We start from the raw sequence: 21,503 nt of genomic DNA, 5'->3' as shown, positions 1-21,503 counted from the left end.
ATCAAATGTGAGATTTACAAGGAGGGAAAACAGTACACCTCTCTGAACAGTGTCTGGGAGGCTGTGGTTGCTGCTGCACGCAATGTTGATGGTGAACAGATCAAAACACTGACAGAATCCATGGATGGCAGGCTTTTGAGTGTCCTTGCAAAGAAAGGTGGCTATATTGGTCACTGATTTGTTTTTGTTTTGTTTTTGAATGTCAGAAATGTATATTTGTGAATGTTGAGATGTTATATTGGTTTCACTGGTAATGATAAATAATTGAAATGGGTATATTTTTTTTTTTGTTAAGTTGCCTAATAATTATGCACAGTGATAGTCACCTGCACACACAGATATCCCCCTAACATAGCTAAAACTAAAAACAAACTAAAAACTACTTCCAAAAATATTCAGTTTTGATATTAATGAGTTTTTTGGGTTCATTGAGAACATGGTTGTTGTTCAATAATAAGATTAATCCTCAAAAATACAACTTGCCTAATAATTCTGCACTCCCTGTATGCATGTGTAGATTTGCTCATGTGAACATCTATTGAGCGTTTACAAGTTCACTTTCCCTCCAACCACTTTTTTCCAAACCCTGGATTAACTTCTACTTCTGCCATCGTCAGGAGTACATTTCCAACCTTTCTCATCATGGGAAAAGATTAGAGAAGAACTGGTGAAAATCCTTGAAACATGCAAGTTAGTAGGTTTGCAGACTCAAAGGCATTTCAGCCCTGGAACTATTGCTTACTTCTTACTCCAGCCCCAGTATGCAGATCTGCGTAATGGTACCAAAATAAGGACATTTCTATAGTAGGCCTACTATAGTAGTAGCCCTGGTATAATCAGAGATACTATTATCAGAGCTCTTACATAACAAGATTGCTGCCATAGTTTGTCGCCGCAGTACATGGCACCAAAGGGACAAGTAGATTTTTTTTACAGGACAAGTAGATTTAAGGAGCAACCTGTCCCATGGACAAGTAGATATTTCATTAAATTCCACACCTCTGTACCATACAGTAGAGGGGGAAGGACTGAAGTTGCATACAGAGTAATAGTGTAGAATGGTGTGGCATACATTGGAATAGTGTACAGTGGATTACAGAGGAGTGGCATATAGTAGAACAACGTGCAATGGAATAGTGTAGATAGGATAGCATACAGTGCAGTGCCGTACCATGGAGAGGTGTACACTGGAGTAATGTACACTGAAGTGATGTGGAGTGGAATGGAGTCCAATGGACTAGTGTAGGATGGAGTGGTGTAGAGTGGAGTGGTATGAACTGGAGTGGGGAAGAGTATAGTAGCTTATAGTGGAGTGGCATAGAGTGCAGTGGCATACAATGAAGTGGTGTACACTGGAATGGGTGGAGTGCAATAGCATTCAGTGGAGTAGCATACAGTGGAGTGGCACACAGTGGACCTGGGCAGAGCGAAATAGCATTTACTGGAGCAGCACATAAGGGAGTCACATACAACAAAGTGGTGCACAATGAAGAGGCATAAATTGGAGTTGGATACAGTATGATAGTGTAGAGTGGACTGCGTAAAATTGAGTTGTGTACAGTGTAATAGCGTAGAGTAGTGTGGTGTGGATTGTTGAACAGTGGAGTGGCACAGAGTGTAATAGTGTAAAATGGAGTAGCGTACAGTACAGTGGTATATAATGGAGTGGTGTAGACTGGAGTGGCATACAGTGACTTGGGGTAGAGTGTAATAGTATACATGGAATGGCGTACATTGGAGTGGGGTTCAATCGAATAACATAGAATGGCATAGAGTGGAGTGGCATACAGTAGAAACCATCAGAGTGGAGTGACATATAGTAGAATGTGGTAAAGTGGAATAGGGTACAGTGGAGTACAGTCCAGTGGAGTGATGTAAAGCGGCGTTGCGTACAGTGTAATAGCATAAAGTGGAGCCTTGTACAGTGGAGTGTCGCAGAGTGAAATAACATAGTGGAATCATGTACAGTATAGTGGAATGGCTACAGTGGCGTGGCATACAGATGTAGGTGAAATTTAGCAGCAATGTAGATTGTGGTGTACAGATTAATACAAAACAGCGAACTGCGCTCTCTCGCATTTCTCCAGATTTACCAATCAATGCAGTACCACGCATGGTGGCCATGAGTTCTTTGAAAATCTGACTTAAGCACTGCATTGCCCATGTGACACCCTGAGTGATACATGGGTACCACAATCCAATAATAAAAGCTAGGCCTTAGTTATAATTTGGGGCACAGTATACAGTGATTAATTTGCAGTATACCGTGGTACATGGCAATGAGAAGCCAGTATATAATTGCGCAATCGCTGTTTTCTATAGGTGTCTATATTGTTTTTACTACTCTTTGGCTGTGTTCAGTATAAGGGTGTTCGATATAGTTAAGTAGTAGGTTCCTACCTATTACTACTTTAAGTGGTAATAGGTAGGGAAATGTATTTAGTTTTTTAAATATATTTTTTAATATGTTTAAAGAAAATGAGTTACTTACCTGTAACTGTGGTTCTCCAGTATTGGTATCTTTCATAGATTCACATGCTTGAATCATTCCCCGTCGTCGAAGTGGGAGTCCCACGGTACATAGAAAGCAATAATAGAGAAAAAACTTTTTTATTTTTTTTCTTTCATTGAAGTCCATAGGAAAAAACACATTCAATTGTAGAACAATCAGCCTCTTTATAAAGAGCCCAAAATTCAGCCAATCAGGCGTGACCACCCCTTTAGAACCCTCAGCACAGAGGCTCAGTCTCTCAGATTTCTCCACACTAGAGATTACAGGAAAAAAAACAAAAGAGGTGAGCCCCTCTGGGGAGGAGGGTGGGTCGCATGTGAATCTATGAAAGATACCAATACTGGAGAACCACAGTTACAGGTAACTCATTTTCTTCTCCAGTATTGGGGTATCTTTCATAGATTCACATGCTTGAATCAGAATAGCCAGCAGTAAGAACAAAAATTTGATTCCTGTAACACCAATAGTATGCCTAAGTATAATGCATGCTATCTGACTTTATATAGGCAATTAACAATTGCAAATTAAGTGCTAGACATATTAGCTATACAAACTATGTATATATACACACATATATATATATATATATATATAAATAAATATATACATATAAAATACATATACCTATATCCACCCACATGACACTGTATATTTTACATTATTCATCAAACAAAACACAGAGGACGGAGGGTAGGAGGTTATTGGCTCACCTTATGCAAATAAATTACGCAATACTGCTTGTCCTACTGCAGCATCCACCTTGTCAGTAGCCTCTAGGCAGTAATGCTGGATGAAAGTGTGAGCACGTGTCCATGTTGCCGCCCTGCAGATCTGGTTCAGAGGGACTCCGGCGAACAGAGCTGTTGAAGTGGATACCGCTCTAGTGGAATGCGCTCTGACACTGGATGTTAATGGCTTCCCTGCCAACTGGTGGCACAATTGTATGGCGGAAGAGATCCAGCGCGCTATACTCTGTTTAGTAACGGCTTTACCCTTATTGATATTTCCATAGCTGATAAATAATTGTTCAGATTTACGGAAGCCGCTTGTCCTTTGAATATAAAATTTTAAACAGCGTTTAATGTCTAAAGAGTGTAGAGCTCGTTCCGCTGCCGTTTGTGGATTTGGAAAAAATGTTCTGAGAACCACTGGTTCATTTAGGTGAAAAGATGATGGAACTTTAGGTATAAACTTTGGATTTGTTCTCAAAATGACCACCTCTGCTTGAATTGAAGGAAAGGTGGAGAAATTGTGAAGGCCTGGATATCGCTGACTCTCTTTGCCGATGTCAAGGCTAGAAGAAGGGCTGTTTTAAAAGAAACGAACTTGAGATCCACTCTATGAATAGGTTCGAACTGATGTTTCATTAGTTGTGAGAGCACAATGTTCAAGTGCCATGGCGTTGCAGGACGATGAATTGGTGGAAACATCCTAAATAAACCTTTTAAAAATTGTTTTATTATTCTGGAGGACCATAGTGAAGGTGACTGAGACGTCTGTCGGAAACGGGATATGGCAGCCAGATGCACCCTAATCGATGAATGCGAAAGACCGGATTTAGCCAAATGCAATAAATATGGCAAAATTTGTTCAGGAGATGACCTTAGAGGATGGATGTTGGAAGCTGAGCACCATAAGCAAAACCTCTTCCACTTGAACTTGTATGTTCGGTTTGTAGACTGAGCTCTGGCACAGGCAAGCACCTGTCTGCAATCCGGAGGAATATTTAATCCATCTAATTAATAGAATTCAGGAGCCAGGCTGATAAACGAAGAGATGTCGGGTTGGGATGCCGAACCTGACCCTGGCTCATTGTCAACAAATCCGGTATTGCCTTCAGCCGAATGTGAGGTTGTTCCGAAAGTAACAGAAGTTCTGTGAACCAAAACTGGCGTGGCCATCTGGGAGCGATTAGTATAATCCTGCATTGTTCCCTCTTCATTTTTTGCAGAAGTCTCGAGATGAGTGGAAGCGGGGGAAAAGCGTATGCATAAATCCCTGACCATTTGATCAAAAACGCATTCCCCTTTGATCCCCTCTGCGGTCGCCACCTTGCGAAGTGTTGGCATTTCTTGTTGTCTCTGGTCGCGAACAGATCTAGACTGGGTTTGCCCCAACGACGAAAGAGACTGTCGAGAACTGATTGATTGAGTTCCCACTCGTGGCAGCTGGTTCGACTCCTGCTCAGGGCATCTGCCCAGGTGTTGGTGATCCCTGGGAGATGTTCTGCTCTGATGGAGATTCGATGCTGAATTGCCCAATGCCACAGCTTCTGCGCCTCCAGTGATAATGCCTGAGACCTTGTGCCTCCCTGCTTGTTGATGTAATGCATGACCGTGGTGTTGTCCGTCCTTATCAAAACTGAAGAATCTCTGATGTTCGTGAGGAAGGATTTGAGTGCCAAAGCAACCGCTCTTAACTCTAATACATTTATGTGGAGGGTTGATTCTTGAGTGGACCATTTTCCCCTCACTGAGAGATCTTGTAAATGAGCACCCCATCCCTCTAGGGATGCATCTGTTGTTACTACGTGCATGGTCCTGTCCTTCAGAAAAGACAGTCCGTTTGAGACAAGGGGAGTTTCCTTCCACCACCTGAAAGCCTGTTTCGCTGAAGGGGTTATTCGAATTACCTCGTCGAAAGAGCCTTCTATCTGTTTCCATTTTTTGTCTAATTGTTGTTGAAGAGTCCTCATGTGCAGACGACAGTTCCTTATCAACGGAATGCAAGACAATAGCATCCCTAGAAAAGACTTGTAAGTTCGCACTGAAACGGACCTTCTTTTGCTGAGACGTGCTGCTCAGTCTCGAAGTTTCTTTCGCCTGTCCTGTGAAGCAAAGGCTTTCGCTTGTAGAGTGTCTAAGATGGCTCCTAGAAACGTGATGTTCTGAGTGGGCTCTAGGTGAGACTTGGCATAGTTGACTGTCAAGCCCAGAGTTCCGAAAAGGGAGAGACATGTCTCTGTGTCTCTGGCAGCCTTCGATGCTGTACGTGCCTTTATTAGCCAGTCGTCTAAGTACGGGAACACCTGTACCCCTAATTGTCTGAGGTGGGCCGCCACTGGTGCCAAAACCTTGGTGAACACTATGGGAGCCGACCTGAGGCCAAAAGGCAGCACTCTGAACTGGTAATGAATGCCTGCAACCCTGAACAGCAAGCATTTCCGATGATTGGGGTGAATGGGAATGTGGAAATATGCGTCCTGAAGATCTAACGATGTCATAAAATCCCCTCGGTTGAGCAGGCGCAGAACGTCTTGAAGAGAGATCATGCGAAAAGATTGTTTCTTGAGGTATTTGTTGAGCGAACGAAGATCTAGAATAGGCCTCCAGTCTCCGGTCTTCTTCCGGATAAGGAAAAAACGGGAGTAAAAACCTGTTCCTCTCTGGCTCCTTGGTACGACCTCTATCGCTCCCTTCCTCATTAAGATAGCAATCTGTTCCATAAGCTCGTTGAGATGGGCTGGCGGGGGGCCTCTTGGTGGTACTTGAGGGGGAGGTTGGTTGAATTCTAATGTATGCCCCCGATTAATAATATCCAATACCCATCTGTCTGTAGTTATTCTGGACCATTGGTGTAGAAATTTGGAAATTGTGCCCCCTATAAGAGTGTTGATATAGGGGCTGGGTGCAGACACTTGATGAGGGTCACTGTTTTCTTGCTGTATCTTTGGCCCTAAAGGCAGACTTTCCTCTCGTTTGTTGTCTGAAGCGAGCTGATGATTACGGACGAAAAGAATGCGGTTGTTGCTGGCCGGAGGTTGAACGAAATTGACCTTGGTAAGAGGAATAATGGCGATATTGTTGAGAGCCTCCTCTATATGAAAAGGTTCCTCTTCCTCTCGCTCCCCGAAAGGGTTGCCTTTTGTACTGAAGCGTTGCAAGTGATCTGGCTGTTTCAGTGTCTGCCTTAATAGACTGCAATGCATCATCGACATGTTTGCCAAACAAAAGCTCGCCATCATACGGCATGTCCAGAACCTTCAATTGAACTTCAAGCCTAAAAGAGGTAGCCTTTAGCCACCCCTGGCGTCTGAGCACAGCCGCCCCGGCCAACTGTCGAAATCCTGTGGAGGAAACATCAATGGCAGAGTCTATGATTCAGCCGAAATCTTTTCCCCTTCTTGCAGAATTCTATGAGCTTCTACTCTACTGCTCTCAGGTTACATATCTATGAAATGTGACATGTCAGACCACATCTGGCGATCGTATCTCCCCAGTATTGCTAGAGAGTTAGCTGCTCTAACCGTGGTGGCAGCCATAGTTGAAAATTTCTTGCCTATGGAGTCTAAACGACGTCCTGCCTTGTCTGGGGGGGCAGTCAGAGATGCCGATGGATTCCTGATCCTCCTCTGAGCTGCTTGCGAAATAACCGAATCCGGTTTAGGATGGCTGATCAAACATGCTGGGGAGTTGTCTGGTGCCTTATACTTTTTCTCTAGTCTCGGTAAGACTGCAGGAATGGAGGACTGAGTCTGCATGACTTTTAGGCCCTCTTCCCAAATGAAGTCGACAATGGGAATGGCCCTTACCGATTTCCTAGTGTCTTCTTTAAAGTCATAAAGAAAGCAGTCCGATTGTTTCGAAGTAATCGGCAGCTGGAATCTTTTCGCAGCTCTTTCCATGACACTATGGAAACCCCCAATGTCCTGCGGTGGAGAGTCCACTTGCGGTGGTGTAGACGGAGATGGAGTTTGGATTTGATACTCATCCCACTCCGGAATGAGAGAATCCGAGTCCTGTATCTCCCCTTCTTCCTGTTCCTCCTCGGAGGAAGGTGAAGCAATACCCTGAACCGATGGAGGTGCTGTTGTAGGGTCCGGAAATTCTGAAGGTCTAGCCGGAGTGGACACTGGTGTCTGTGGAGGTTGTACCGGTGTAGAAGAACCAGCTGGAGGAAATCTCGAATAATAGTCCTGCATCATTTGTTGAAGGTTGTTTATCAACAAGACCGGCATCTGTACTGTCTGCTCTTGTTGTTGGAAATGCCCTTGATCTTGCTGGTCCGAATAGGGCTGAAGATCCTCCTCTTCATCCTCCTCTTGGCACTTAATACGTAGTTCGGATGGACTACGTGCCACTGGCAAAAAGCCGTCATCAGAATAACCATCACCGTCGTCATCTTCATCAGCAAATAGATGCTGCGGAGGAGTTGGTGTAACCTTGCTGGGCGATGTATGTGATGGCAGCAATAAGGAAGATTTGCTCTTCACAGGTAAAATTCTTTGCGGTAGGTAAGGAGATGTTCCAGAGTGAAGATAATGAGCCGTTGACGGAGCACTCGTCTATGGTGTTCTCGTCGACGGTGCAGGCGTCGACGGAGCCGTCGTCGGTGTAGTTGCTATCGGTGCTGCCAGTGTCGACGAAGGTCTCGTCGACGAAGTCAATATCGGTGCGTCGTCGGTACTTTCATCGGTGAAACCGACGGTGATCTTCTGAATTTTCTCGTCGATGAATGCGTCGACCGCAAGGATTTCAGCTTCTTACCCGTCGACGGCTTCTTTGTGATTTTCAAAGTGTGCGACGACGACGGACCATACTTCAGACTCACCGATGTTATCGTCGTAGATGACAGCGGAGACGAAGTTACTATCATCGGTGATGGAGGAGCTGTAAACGTGGCCGTCACTGTAGTCGTCGTCAAAGGAAGACCTGTCGTCGACGGAGCGCTCGTCGACGGTGTCGATTTTTTGGACGTCGACGGAGGCAGTGAGCTTGAAGGCTTTTTAATCTTCTTTGAAGAAGAAGCAGGTGTGGATGGCTCTGAGTGAACCTTGCCACATGCTACCTTGGATGTTGAAGGTAGATCCCCCGGCTTGTCCTGAAATGCATGCAGCTTCTTAGCTGAGTTACTGCTTGTAGGGGATAGGTTCTCCACGGACCTCTTCCTTTTCTTTGAGGTCACTGAAGTGTCACTCTCCTCTTCAGAAAGAGCTTCCCTTGCCTTTCTTTTCTGGAGCCAAAGTAGGAGCCTGGCTTCTCTGTCCCTCAGAGTCTTGTTGGGAAAGGTCCTGCAGATCTTACAGTCCTTGACCTTATGCTCTGGATGTAAGCAATAGATACATTCTTTGTGAGGATCTTCACAGTGAAGTCTCAATTTGCCACAGGTCCCACAAGGCCTAAACAGACCTTTTCTTGTAGACATGATGGAAAAAACTTCTGTAGAAAAAGTCAAGTGAAAATTTCCAAAGATTTCTCTTGAAGAGATAGAAAAACTGAGCAGAGCTCAGGAAGACTCCCTTACACACGACGTGCGGTAGAAAATCTGAGAGACTGAGCCTCTGTGCTGAGGGTTCTAAAGGGGTGGTCTCGCCTGATTGGCTGAATTTTGGGCTCTTTATAATGAGGCTGATTGTTCTACAATTGAATGTGTTTTTTCCTATTGACTTCAATGAAAAAAAAAAAAAAAAAAGTTTTTTCTCTATTATTGCTTTCTATGTACCGTGGGACTCCCACTTCGACGACGGGGAATGATTCAAGCATGTGAATCTATGAAAGATACCCCAATACTGGAGAAGCCATGCATCAGTATAGTTTCACATAAGTTTGTGCAATTCTGCGAAAATACTGCAGTGATACATATCACTAAGTCACATTGCCTTATAACTAGAAGAATACTTACCCTCCTTAACTGCAGTGCCCCCAAAAGCATCATCTCTGCACCATAATGTATAATCCTTCCCAATGTCATATAAATTCATTCGGCCGCTTTTGCGCTATATCAAATACAATAGTCTATGGAAAATGCATTTGTAGAACAAAGCATTTTGGGACCCCTTTTTTATCTTTGCACTCCCTTAAGGATTCACCATAAAAATTTACATCATCTCAAAATGTAGTAAATTCTATAGGTCTGGAGAGTTTTGTGGTGATTCATCAAACAGGTGGAAAGTTATTAGGGTGCTGATATTCAAGGAATTCCCATCTTTGGGAATACTAACTATAACTACAGAGTAGCAATCTGATTTAATGCGATTTCTTTCTTTTTACCTATTGTATTCGTTAAGCATTTGTTTATTGGTTTACATAAACATGTGATCATAAATGTGTCTTTTAGTTATTTATGTAGTTATTATGAAACTTTACATATGCAATCAAGTTTATTTGTTTGGGCTTCCTTGCTATTTTTAGTAAGGTTGTCCTACATATAAACCCAAAGTGAAAAAAGCCAACCATTGTTGTATTAAAAATTAAGCTTATTTTTTTCCTAATAGTCAATTATCATGTCCTCTGTATAGTAGTTTGTGTAGCTCGCTGCTGGGTCACTTTTCCATTTTGTTGCACAGGAGTATATAAGGAAAATGTTTATTTGGCTTGCTGGGCACAGTTTTTTTTTTGTGAACCATAGAGCATGCAAAGAAAAGTTAAGTACAGTAAGATGTATTCTATTTGTTATATATTTATTTATAGATTCCCATTACCATGTAACCATAAATGGGTATTTCTTTTAATCATGAAGTAAATCTAAAACTTTACATAGGCAGTCTAGTTTAATCTTTGGGTATCCTTGCTACTTCTAGTAGGATTGTGCAACATATGAAGGCTAAAGTGAATGAAAGGCAATCATTATTTATTGTCATACAATTTAAGATTATTGTTTTTTTTCCCAGTGGGCAATTATATCCTTCAAATAGTAGTTTGTGTGGCTCACTGCTAGGGCAAATTTTCATTTTGTTGCACGCGTTGCACAGGAAAGCTTTTTTTTGTTTGGCTTGTTGGGCCTCTTTTATTATGTGAGCCAGATAGCATACAAAGGAACCTTATGGCGATTAACATATAGTCTATTTGTTATGTGTTCAAAGGTTTTTCATTAGCATGTGACCATGTCTGTTCTTAGAGCTGTTCATGTAGTAAATATGAAACTTTACATATGCGGTCTAATTTAGTTTTTAGGCTTCCTTTCTAATTTCAGTAGGATTGGGCCACAAGATATCACTAAACTGAAAAACCTTACAACATAAGAAATACTTATTCTATTAATTTGCAGTTCCCAAAAGAATCATCTGTGCACTCTAATATCTAATGTGCCAAATTTCAGCAAAATCCGACTGCCAGTTTTTGCGCTACACATAGATCAATGAATTGGATTTCAAGTCTGTTTTAGAGGACCCTTTTTTTTCTTTATACACCTTGATCATACATCACAAAACTTTCAGTACTCTGACAATGACACGGGGGCAACTGGTCTACAAAGTTTTGCAGACATCTGTCAACCGGATGAAAAGTTATTAAGGGACAAAAATGAAAACAATCAACTCTTGGTCACCCTAACTATAACTACAGAGGGCAATAAACACACATCCATACATATCGAATATATATACACCCATATACCCACACACATCTCCACACAGGGTCCTTGTCGACCAGTGATACAGCAGCACACCGTTGAAGTAATCCCTGATTCACTTTTAACAATTGAATGATTCCAAAAGGTCACATGGATGAAGAGTGTTTGTTTATTCAGGTACTCTCAGATACCAAACAAACAATGTCCTATGCGTTTCGGCAGTGCACCTTCAACTGGGACTCACAGTCATTGGTAATGGTCATCCTTATATTTTATAGTCCTTCCTTAATTTCTTTAGCCCAACAACTAAACCGCTCCATCTTTCAACTCATACCCTCAAGTAGGCCCATTCCGTCTACCATTCTCATTTGGAAATTAATCACATATTAACAATTTTGAGGAACCTCTTTCATCGCAATCATGATTATGCATTTTAACACTTTAAAAATGTGTGAATCAAGGATCCACATTAATTAAGAATATACTTATGCACTTAAATCATTTTAAAATAAAAAGCGTATTCCACTTCCATTTCATTTTTTTCAGCTTCCTCCATGGGAACTATGACTCCAACGTTCAAATAAGGCACTATGGACCCCATGTACAAAGCATTTTTCTAGTCACAAACGGGCCGATTCACAGAATCGGCCCGTTTGCGATTAGAAAAATGCTTTTTGGCATGTACAAACCCAAACTATGATTCGGTAACTTGTTACTGAATCACAATTTGGGTTTTGCGATTCGGTATAAGGAAGGGCTGTGTTAACGGCATCCCTTCCTAATACTGAATCTAAATGGTATGTATGATTGTTTTGTGACCTTGAATGCGGTCGCAAAATAAGCGCAGTTAGCACCATTTTCCAAATGGTGCTAACCCATTCGCAAACGGGATGGGGTCCCCAAGGGACCCTTTCCCCTTTGTGAATGCATGCAAAAACGTTATTAAGAGCAGGCAGTGGTCCCCACGGACCACTGCCTACTCTTCAAAAAATGAAACAAACTTGTTTTTTTTTTTTTTTTTTTTTAAACTCAGCCTGTTTTCTGCGTTTAAAAAAAAGAAAAAAAAAAAAGAAGATTGCTTGATTTAAAAGCAATCGTAGACATCGTGGTCTGCTGACACCAACAGGCCACCATCCCTGTGATTTTTGCGATTCCCAGCGGGTCGCAAATTGCGACCTACCTCATTAATATTAATGAGGCAGGCCTATTTGCGACCCTCCAGGAATCACAAAAGAATCTCAATAGAGTTTCTTACATACATATTTGTACATGTAGCCCTAGATCCCATATGCAAAACAGTGCCAATATCACCAACAAAAGTATGCATCTCAAAGGTCACACATTTATATACAGGAATCTCAAAAATCACAATAATTATCACCACATGTCAGATTCTCAATTATTGTGGTCCACATTCCAATTTAGAAATACAAGTGAACAGATTTGTATAGTATAACTTGTCAAGATGTTCACCAGATTTATCAGATTTATCAGCGAGAAAATGTACTAGCATGTACCATACAAAACAGATTCCCTACACTCATTAAATAATGTACCTGCTATTTTAAGGCACAATGCTTTACCCATTCTCCAAGAGATGATCACATTATTAACACAGCATGGCTCCATTAATTGAGGTACATGACATAAACCACGATATCTACACCTCCTTCAGATTGTATATAATATTTATATACAGGGCTCATGATATAAAGTGCCTGTGCTTTGTGCAAATCTAATTAATTCAAATAAAATATATCAATCACATTTCTTCTCATTCTTCCATCGCCCTTTTTGAAGAATATTACTCTTACATTTGATCGCTGCACCAACCCTACATGTCCAAAAGGATTCTGTATTTTAAAAATGTGATACATGAATATTGGAACCAATCATACATCACATCCCAAATGTATGAACCTAAGACTCCATAGTCCAATCAATCAATCAATCAAGAGATTTATAAAGCACGCTATTCACCCATCAGGGTCTCTAGACGCTGGGGGGGGAGGGGGGGGGGGGGGGGGGCGGGTGGAGCTACTGATCGAATAGCCATGTTTTGAGGCGTTTTCTTAATGTCAGGAGGTCCTGGGTCTGGCGTAGGTGGAGAGGTAGGGAGTTCCAGGTCTTGGCTTAAGGTGAGAGAAGGACCTTCCTCCGGCAGTGGTGCGGCGGATGCGGGGGACGGAGGAGAGGGCAAGGCTGGCAGAGCAGAGATGGCGGGTGAGAGAGTGTAATGTGAGTCTGTCGTTGAGGTAGGCCAGACCAGTATTGTGGAGGGCTTTGTGTGCGTGGGTGAGGAGTTTGAAGGTGAGCCTCTTCGTTACAGGTAGCCAGTGTAGGTCTCTGAGGTGGGCTGAGATGTGGTCGCAGCGTGGGACGTCGAGAATGAGGCGGGCGGATGCATTTTGGAATCGTTGCATTTTTGTTTGGAGTTTGGCCGTAGTTCCCGCGTAGAGCGCGTTTCCTTAGTCTAATCGGCTGCTGACAAGAGCGTGAGTGACTGTTTTTCTGGTTTCGACGGGAATCCATTTGAAAATCTTGCGGAGCATGCAAAGGGTGTTGTAGCAGGAAGAGGAGATTGCATTGACTGCTGAGTCATGCGGAGTGCTGAGTCCAGGATGAATCCTAGGTTGCGTGCTTGAGTGGTGGGTGTGCGTGTGGTTCCTTGGGAGGTAGGCCACCAGGAGTCGTTCCAAGCTGAGGTTGGTGCCGAATATGAGGATCTTTGTTTTGTCAGTGTTTAACCTGAGGCGGCTTGATTCCATCCAGTTGGCGATGGCGTGAAGTCCATTGTGGAGGTTGTTTTTAGCGGTTGTAGGGTCTTTCGTGAGGGAGAGGATCAGCTGGGTGTCGTCTGCGTAGGATACTATGTTTATGTGGTGGGTTCGTTCGATGTTGGCGAGTGGGGCCATGTAGACGCTGAAGAGCGTTGGGCTGAGGGAGGATCCTTGGGGGACGCCACAGATGGTCTTGGAGGTTTTGGACAGAAAAGGCGGAAGGCGGACTCTCTGGGTTCTGCCGGAGAGGAATGAAGAGATCCAGTCGAGAGACTTGCCGCGGATCCCGGCGTTGTGGAGGCGTGTGCGAAGGGTGTGGTGACAAACGGTGTCGAAGGCTGCAGAGAGGTGCAGGAGGATGAGCGCTGCGGTTTCGCCTTCGCCGAGCATGGTCCTGATGTCGTCTGTAGCAGCGATGAGTGCGGTCTCAGTGCTGTGGTTCTTGCGGAATCCGGATTGGGAGGTGTTGAGCGCCTTGTTGTCTTCCAGGAAGCAGGATAGTTGGCTGTTCACGATTTTCTCGATGACCTTTGCTGGGAAGGGGAGGAGGGAGATGGGCCAGTAATTCTTGGGGTCATCTGGGTCCGCCTTCGGTTTCTTCAACAGGGCGTTGACATCGGTGTGTTTCCAGCTCTCCGGGAAGGTGGCTGTCTCAAAGGAGCTAAACCCTAAAAGCAGGTCAGAGGTCACTCACTGCGATGCGCAGCGGACGCCATTAAGAAGGGGAGGTGGGAGGAGCAGCTGGGAGGCGGGAGGGAAGAGTGAATGGGGGCGCGAGGGGGACAGGGCCGCAGGGACACAGAGGTGGGAGGCAGAAACGGCTCAGGAGAGCCGAAAACGGAGCACAAGGGGCACAAAACGGCACAGATGAAGTACAAGCAATGGAAATAAGGCACAATAAAGTAAAAGCACAGAAAATAAGGCACAATTCTAGGAACGCTTACCAGAGCAGCCCACTAGACCCCAGGGATGAGGTGCAGGCGGGTGCCTGCGGGTGGTGGAGGGCCTCGAACACGCGACAGCAGCGTGGGCGGGGTGAAGGACACGGGCACAACTTGGTGGAGCTGCACGCGTGGGGAGCGAGCTCTAGACCCTAAAAGCAGGTCACTCCAATCTATATCTCAATAACCTATATATGGAGTCCTGTGTAACGTGGTAGATGCTGATTGTTCCGCATAAGTTGTGCAAAGTGATCTGTGCTATGTAAACAGAAATTTTCTATATTAAATGAACAGCTGATCTTAAAACCATTGTAGAATAAGATAGTACCCAATTTCCTAAAATAGCATTTGTTATAGTCCAAAGAGAATTCATCAATTAAAGTGCATGAAATAAACCACTACCCCATTCTTAGAGGTCATAAGAATTCATATTACATGTCTTAAGACTGCCCATTATATACTCATATGTTCATCTTACAATGGACAGGACAACCCCATTGTTATCATACACCTCTCCCTTGGGATAACAAACTGCATAAGACTCAAGAGTCAAGTAAAGTACGAGTGCCATAGATCAAACAAACCATTTTTATGAATTGCATTAATGTATAAAAATGGGGAGGAAATTTCATACGGGCCTAGGATAATACTCATTATTTAACAGGGGCGATTAATCAAATATTTCACAATCAACGCTATTCCAACAAACTACACTGTAATCACATCTAATGCAAACATTCTCTTTAAATATGTTGTAATTCCTGAGGTACAGGCCACCAGAAGTCATGCCAACAAGTTGCAAATCGAGATACTTCACAACATGTATTTCTTAGAGGCTATCCACCACCTGTACTCTGGTCTTATAAATGGCCATGTAGTTCAACATCTATATTATTACGCCACTGGACCTCTGTGCCCAACGCCAAAATTAAGCATGACTCCCTCTCTCCTTAATTCTTTCACTCCGTCTCCTCCCTGCTGGTGGGCTCTAACATGCTTTATACCATAGTAATGGAAGCTTGTAAATGGGAGCCCATGATGTTGTTCACAGTGGGAAGCCATGGGGTAGTTCTTATCACCATGCTTTATAGCACGCACATACTGCAAGATACGTATTTTTAACATATTAATCATGCTGGCCACATATTGTTTCTTGCAGCCACAACACAAAACGTAGACCACATAATCCCCGTTTCATGTAATCCTATCCTTGATTACAATCTCAGGACTCTCAAATGTGGGGTATGTTCTTGGACTTAGTCAATATCCACAAGCTTTACAAGCACTGCATTTAGTAAAGCCCTTGATGTTTTGCTGCACCCAACTGCTCGCCACAGGGTCAAGATGATTACTTCTCAGGATATCACTCAAAGGCCTAGTCTTCTTAGAGATTATGCATTGACCCATATATGTAATACTTTTCAAGTGTTCATCCTTGATCAGTACATGCCAATTTCTCTGTACTATTCTCTTAACCTCAGAATCCACATCACTAAAGTGTAAGAATAACCTTGTCACATTACCATGTCCCTTCTCCAACTTCCATTGGTACACTTCCTGATCCCTCTCTTTTGCCAGGGCCCCTTTATCTTGCATTTTCTAAGACTCGCCGTGAGTAACCCCTTGCCAGGAATCTTTCCATCATTCCATAAAGTTTGTTATCAAATTTCTCATCCGTTGAGCAAATTCTCCTTGCCCTCAACATCAGGCTATAGGAGTTACTCCATATCAATACCCGCGGGTGTGCAATGTTGGCATGCAATATATAATTGGTGGCAGTTGGCTTTCTATGTATCCTGGTAATCAACGTCCCATCCATCACATCAAGCTCAACGACCAAAAAATTGCAATGGGACCCACTGTGTTCACTTGTAAACCAAATATTGAAATTATTGCAATTCAAATTCTCAATAAAGCTGAGCTCTCATTCCCCTACCAGAGCACAAATAACTCATCTATGAATCATGTTCATAGTGCCATCTTTCCCTTGTATTGTTCATTCTCATCAGCCTATGCCACCACCTTCTCCCACCATCCCATGAATAAATTAGCATAGGTAGGGGTGAAGAAGGTGCCCACTGCTGTGCTCTGTTGCTGAAAATAGTACTTGTTATTAAAAATAAACAAATTATTTGTGAGACAATATCTGAGCATATTAATCATTGTTTGTGTAGGCTCTAAGTACTCTGTGGGCCTATCCCTACTGTGTGGAACCCATGCTCATGATGAATCGATGTGTAGAGGGGACACAGTGACCAATGTCACCATAATATATAGTTGTCTTGCCAAGGAATCGCATCCAGCTTTCGCAGAAAGTCATTTGAATCTTTCAAATATGATGGCAACCCTGTTACATAATGCTGGCCATACAAATACCACAAGGTATTCTCCAGCAAAGACCCAATCAAGCTCACTATTGGTCTATCAAATGGCACCTTTTCATTCTTGTGTATTTTGGGGAGAAAGTAAATGGTTGCAATTTTTGCAAGCTCACCCGTAGATAACTGATATCCATCCTATTCCAACAAATTAGATTCATGCCACTCCTTCAGCTTCAGGTGGTATTCCTTCGCCATTTGTTTAATAGGGTTTTGGGTGAACCATTTATAATGTGTTGTATTATTTAGCTGCTTCCTGGCTTCTATAAGGTACATATCCTTATCCATTAAGACAACACTGCCCCCCTTATCCTACAGCTTGATTAATAATATGGGATTCATTTTCATGGCTGCAATGTCCCTCCAGTCCTTTGGTGAAAAATTACTCTTTTTTTCTGTTACTCCACCTTTCCCTTCGTAGACCATTTAGATCATCAATTACCATTCCTGGAATATACCTATTTTATTGCCAGGTGAAGCTGAGAACAAAACCAATATTTTGATTTCAATCCACGACCCTTTGAATGATCTGTTATAAATCTCATCTCATTTAGAGTGTCCCTTTGGGAAGTTGTTGCAAACACTTCTTGCTCCACAGATTTATAGGCAGCAATTCTCCTGCTGCACTTCCCTTATCCGAAACCTTATACGTGTCCCAAAGTGTACTTGGGAATCCTCATTTGATAACTCATGGATGGTTAATGTATCTGGGTTGTCTGCAATTCTAAATTGTGAAGGTACTGCTGCAGGATTCCTGCTAGCTAATGTCTTCTTGGATTTCATCTGATGGTATTTGTGAAGTTTTTATTTTATAATGTATTTGTATAGTTCTATCCTTATATCCATAAATTAGGGGCAACAGTGGGCCAGAATGTTAGGCCCAGGTTAAGTATTCTTTCCTGATTCATTGGTAACTTGATGTAAGAGATATTCACAACCAAGGATGGGACATTCACTTCAACATCACTGTCGAACCTCGCTATAGTCCCCTGTTTTGGCCCCAACCTCTTCCGCTAGCCCCTCCTTGTCCTACATTTCCTTTTAAGAATTGCAAGGGAGCTTTGCCTCTCTCCCCTTGTCGCGTCCTCATACCCAGAAGGCAGAGCTCCAGTTATTTGATGAGTAAAGCCATTTCCCGCCATGGTTAGGATTCTATCCTTCTCACCTTCTATTCCTTAAATCAATTGTGTGGACGTTTTCTCCCCCCAGGGTATTCAGTACCCCGCATTATCTCAGATCTATCACTGAATTAATTTTGTAACAGCTTGCTAACATGTCATTCAGTAAAGGACGGCTGTAGGCCTTTGTCGCTGGCAACAAAGGAAAACCCTCCAATGGGAGTGATGTAACTTTTTAAAGACTGTGTGTGCCATTCACATTTTTTATTTGTAAGCATTGAGGAAGGCGTTATAGCTGAAACGCTTCTGCTTTAATTAAAGAAACTATCAATCTACCCCGTGAGTGCCCCACAATACTAGACTGCTTATTCTGAGAGACCTACCCTCACATTGCTGGCAGTACCCTCCTGGAGTTCGGCACGAGTTAGTGGGACCTAGCTTTTTGTATATATCTACATAGTTCTAGTTTTTTTTTTTTTAAATGTTAAGTATGATGTCCATTGCAATGCATTGGGGGAGGTATTTGACGCAAGGCTTAGCCTGGCATTGTGCTGCCCCCACCCAAACTTACTGCACCTGACCCGCCCCTCCAAGTCCATGCCCCTGCTCCCTTATAACAGCCCTGTGTGGCGGTTTTTCTGCCACTGGCCTTCCTGCCTGCTATGAACAGTTAGCTTGCTGCCTCATCCACCTCCTCTCTACACCCTCTGTTGTCCGAGTCCATGTACCAGCCTCTTCCCTCTTGCCCTGCATGGTCCTGTGTGCGGACACTGCCCTTCATTTAGCTTGATGTCCCTGTCCACTCCTCCTGCCCTCCGTTGCCCAATTCTACGCCCCACCATTTCTCTCCTGCTTAGACTCTGTGCTTAGCTTGCTGTACCTACTCCCCTTCCCCTGTCCTCCCATGTCTGTGAATGTCACTGCTCCCACCTTGTTTCTAACCATGTTCCATGGACCTGCTACTGCCCCTCCTATCTACTCTTGAATGTTCTGTTTAGCTGTCACTACCCCTCCCACCTACCCAGATGGCTGCTGCCAGTCCCTGCCAACTCCACCCTGCCTGCCCGAGTTCCATCCCACTATCCCCTTCCCCGTTTTCCATTGTACATTTTGCTGCCACTCCTTTCTGCCCTCCATGATCTGGTGTTCTGCAAAAGTTTCTTTTGCCTGCCCTGCCTGGTCTATTGTGGAGATTTAAGTTTTTGAGGTCTTGTTGGTCTCGCTATAGGAGGATTAATGTTATCACAGAACTCTAGAGAAAGAGGCAACAGGAATCATGTTACTAAAACGCACACAAGTCACTGGTGACATTTCCTTGTGCTCTATTCCACAGCAGTAGTATAGAATACATACTGGAAATTTACCCAGGGAGGCAGAAAGAACTTCACCTGGGTAGATATTTCGTGCAAAGCTGTGGAATCTTGTTGGATAAAAGGGCTGATGAGTTCCTTTGTGGCCTTGTCACTCACACAGCTCCTGACGCACCCACACAGACGCTCACACACCCACTTACAGACGCACTTAGACACTCACTCAGACACTCATGCACCCACTCACAGACCAACTCAGACACTCATGTACCCCCTCACAGATCCACTCAGGCTCACTCACTCACTTATAGGCCCACTGATAGACTCATGCACTCACTCACAGACCAACTCAGAAACACATACACTCACTCACAGATACACTCAGACTCTAGTACCCACTCAGAGACCTACTCAAACACTCAGGCACCCACTCATAGACCCACTTACACATACACCCACTCACAGACATATTCAAAGACTCACATACCCACTCACAGACCCACTCAGAGAGACACACACTCACAGGACCCACTCACAGACCCACACACTCATAGACCTACTCACACATACATGCACCCACTCACAGAGACACTCACACCCACGGTCACACCCATATAAACCCTCTCACACCGACTCTCATACCCAGACAGGTACTCACACACCCACTCTCATACCCAGAGACACCCTCTCACACTCAGAGAGACAGGCTTCGGCTTAATGTATAGTAATTAAAAAACCATAGACATTCACTGAAAAAAAACAAAGGTTACATGAACGTTATAGTTAGGAAATAGAAAACAATTTTTTCGTCAAAAGATTTCCTGTAAATATTACATTGATATTATCAACGATGTTATCAAAGACATTATGAGTGCCGTAACTTGTGCGGTATTTAGCAGTGCATAGCGATGGTGCTAGTTATAGTTACCTTAAGGCATGAGTTACAATTAATTGAGATAACTAACTATAACAGACAAATTTCTATGGTTTGGTACATTTAAAATCTGAGCCTAACTACAACGTCCCTATAACCTTTTTTTTTTTTTCAAAGTGAATTTCTATGTTTTTATAATTCCATTTCCTAATTATAACGTCCCTGTGACCTTTGGTTTTTTTCAGTGAATTTCAGCTTTTAAAAAAAATTATTTAACAGAAAGTAATTTTCATTACTATACGTTAATCCAACCACCACAGAGCCTATGGCCATGCAAGGTGGCGGATAATTTCCCAACCTTGCACCCGGGCACCCCTACCCCGGCTGATTTCAGCCATGGGGACCCTAATATTTTGGGGCTGGCATTTAAAATTTGTTTTGGGGGGAGGGGTGCTCCCTCCCGGCTAATCTCGGTCCCAGGGACCCCACCCCCTGGGTCCCAGCCTAAATAAAATATTGAATTTTTGGGGGAGGGAGGCCACTCAGGCCCCCTCCCCAAGCAAATCTCAGTACCGGGGGCCCCATCCCCCAGGGCCTGGCCATGTGACCTTGGGGCCCAGCAGGGCACCTAGTGACAATGTTGGGGACCATAGGAGGGAGTGACTGAAGGTCCCTGCGGTCTCAGCCTGCTCCCCACCTCCTGTGAGAGAAAAGTTTCCTCCGTTTCCCTGTCTGCATTTCCATGGGCAGATGGTCCCTCAGCATTCTCTTTAGGTGTAGCCCCAGGGAGCCTTGCCGGCACGGTATAAACCAACAAGAAAAGGCATCATCTAGAATTTTGAAATATGCTGCAAACAGTTTCCTGGACCATTTACAATATTATAAAATTATCAATCTTAGCAAGAAGGATACATAAATATTTTCAAGATGTAACCTTTATTTCTTCGCTCGTCTTCAGTGACTTTGAAAGTTCTCTTTACATAGTCTTCCTTCAACTCAATTTGAACCCTGAAATTAAATGATAAAATTACAAACAAAGGCACAACAAGTGCACAGTTTAAATAAAATACTTTAAAAACATGTCATTGGTCCATTGATACAACATGTACAAAAGACTGACAAATGCAGCTCTAATCATCTTTTGGTAGTTTCATCTAATAAGTTACTTAAATGCAGCTTAAAAAAGCAGGTACTAAGTCACAACCATATAAAAGGGATATCATCATAGAACGACCACCATAAAGATTCCATTCCTAAACATTTCATATAAGCATATGGACATTCCACTTTGTTTTTCCTTT

At 43.3% G+C, this 21,503-nt stretch overlaps 1 protein-coding gene across 3 annotated transcripts in view; it reads right to left on the bottom strand.

Annotated features, from left to right (window-relative positions):
• Positions 1–21,503, bottom strand: part of OFD1 (OFD1 centriole and centriolar satellite protein) — a 486,789-nt gene that overhangs the window by 341,139 nt on the left and 124,147 nt on the right. For all 3 annotated transcript variants that reach the window (XM_069204717.1, XM_069204715.1, XM_069204716.1), the window contains exon 11: positions 21,137–21,210. In XM_069204717.1, the coding sequence (XP_069060818.1) occupies positions 21,137–21,210 (74 nt within the window). The remainder of the gene's footprint in view (positions 1–21,136; positions 21,211–21,503) is intronic.

This window comes from Pleurodeles waltl, chromosome 8 (genome assembly GCF_031143425.1).
Source record: "Pleurodeles waltl isolate 20211129_DDA chromosome 8, aPleWal1.hap1.20221129, whole genome shotgun sequence".
Classification (NCBI taxonomy): domain Eukaryota; kingdom Metazoa; phylum Chordata; class Amphibia; order Caudata; family Salamandridae; genus Pleurodeles; species Pleurodeles waltl.
This window is presented reverse-complemented; position numbering and strand designations above follow the sequence as displayed.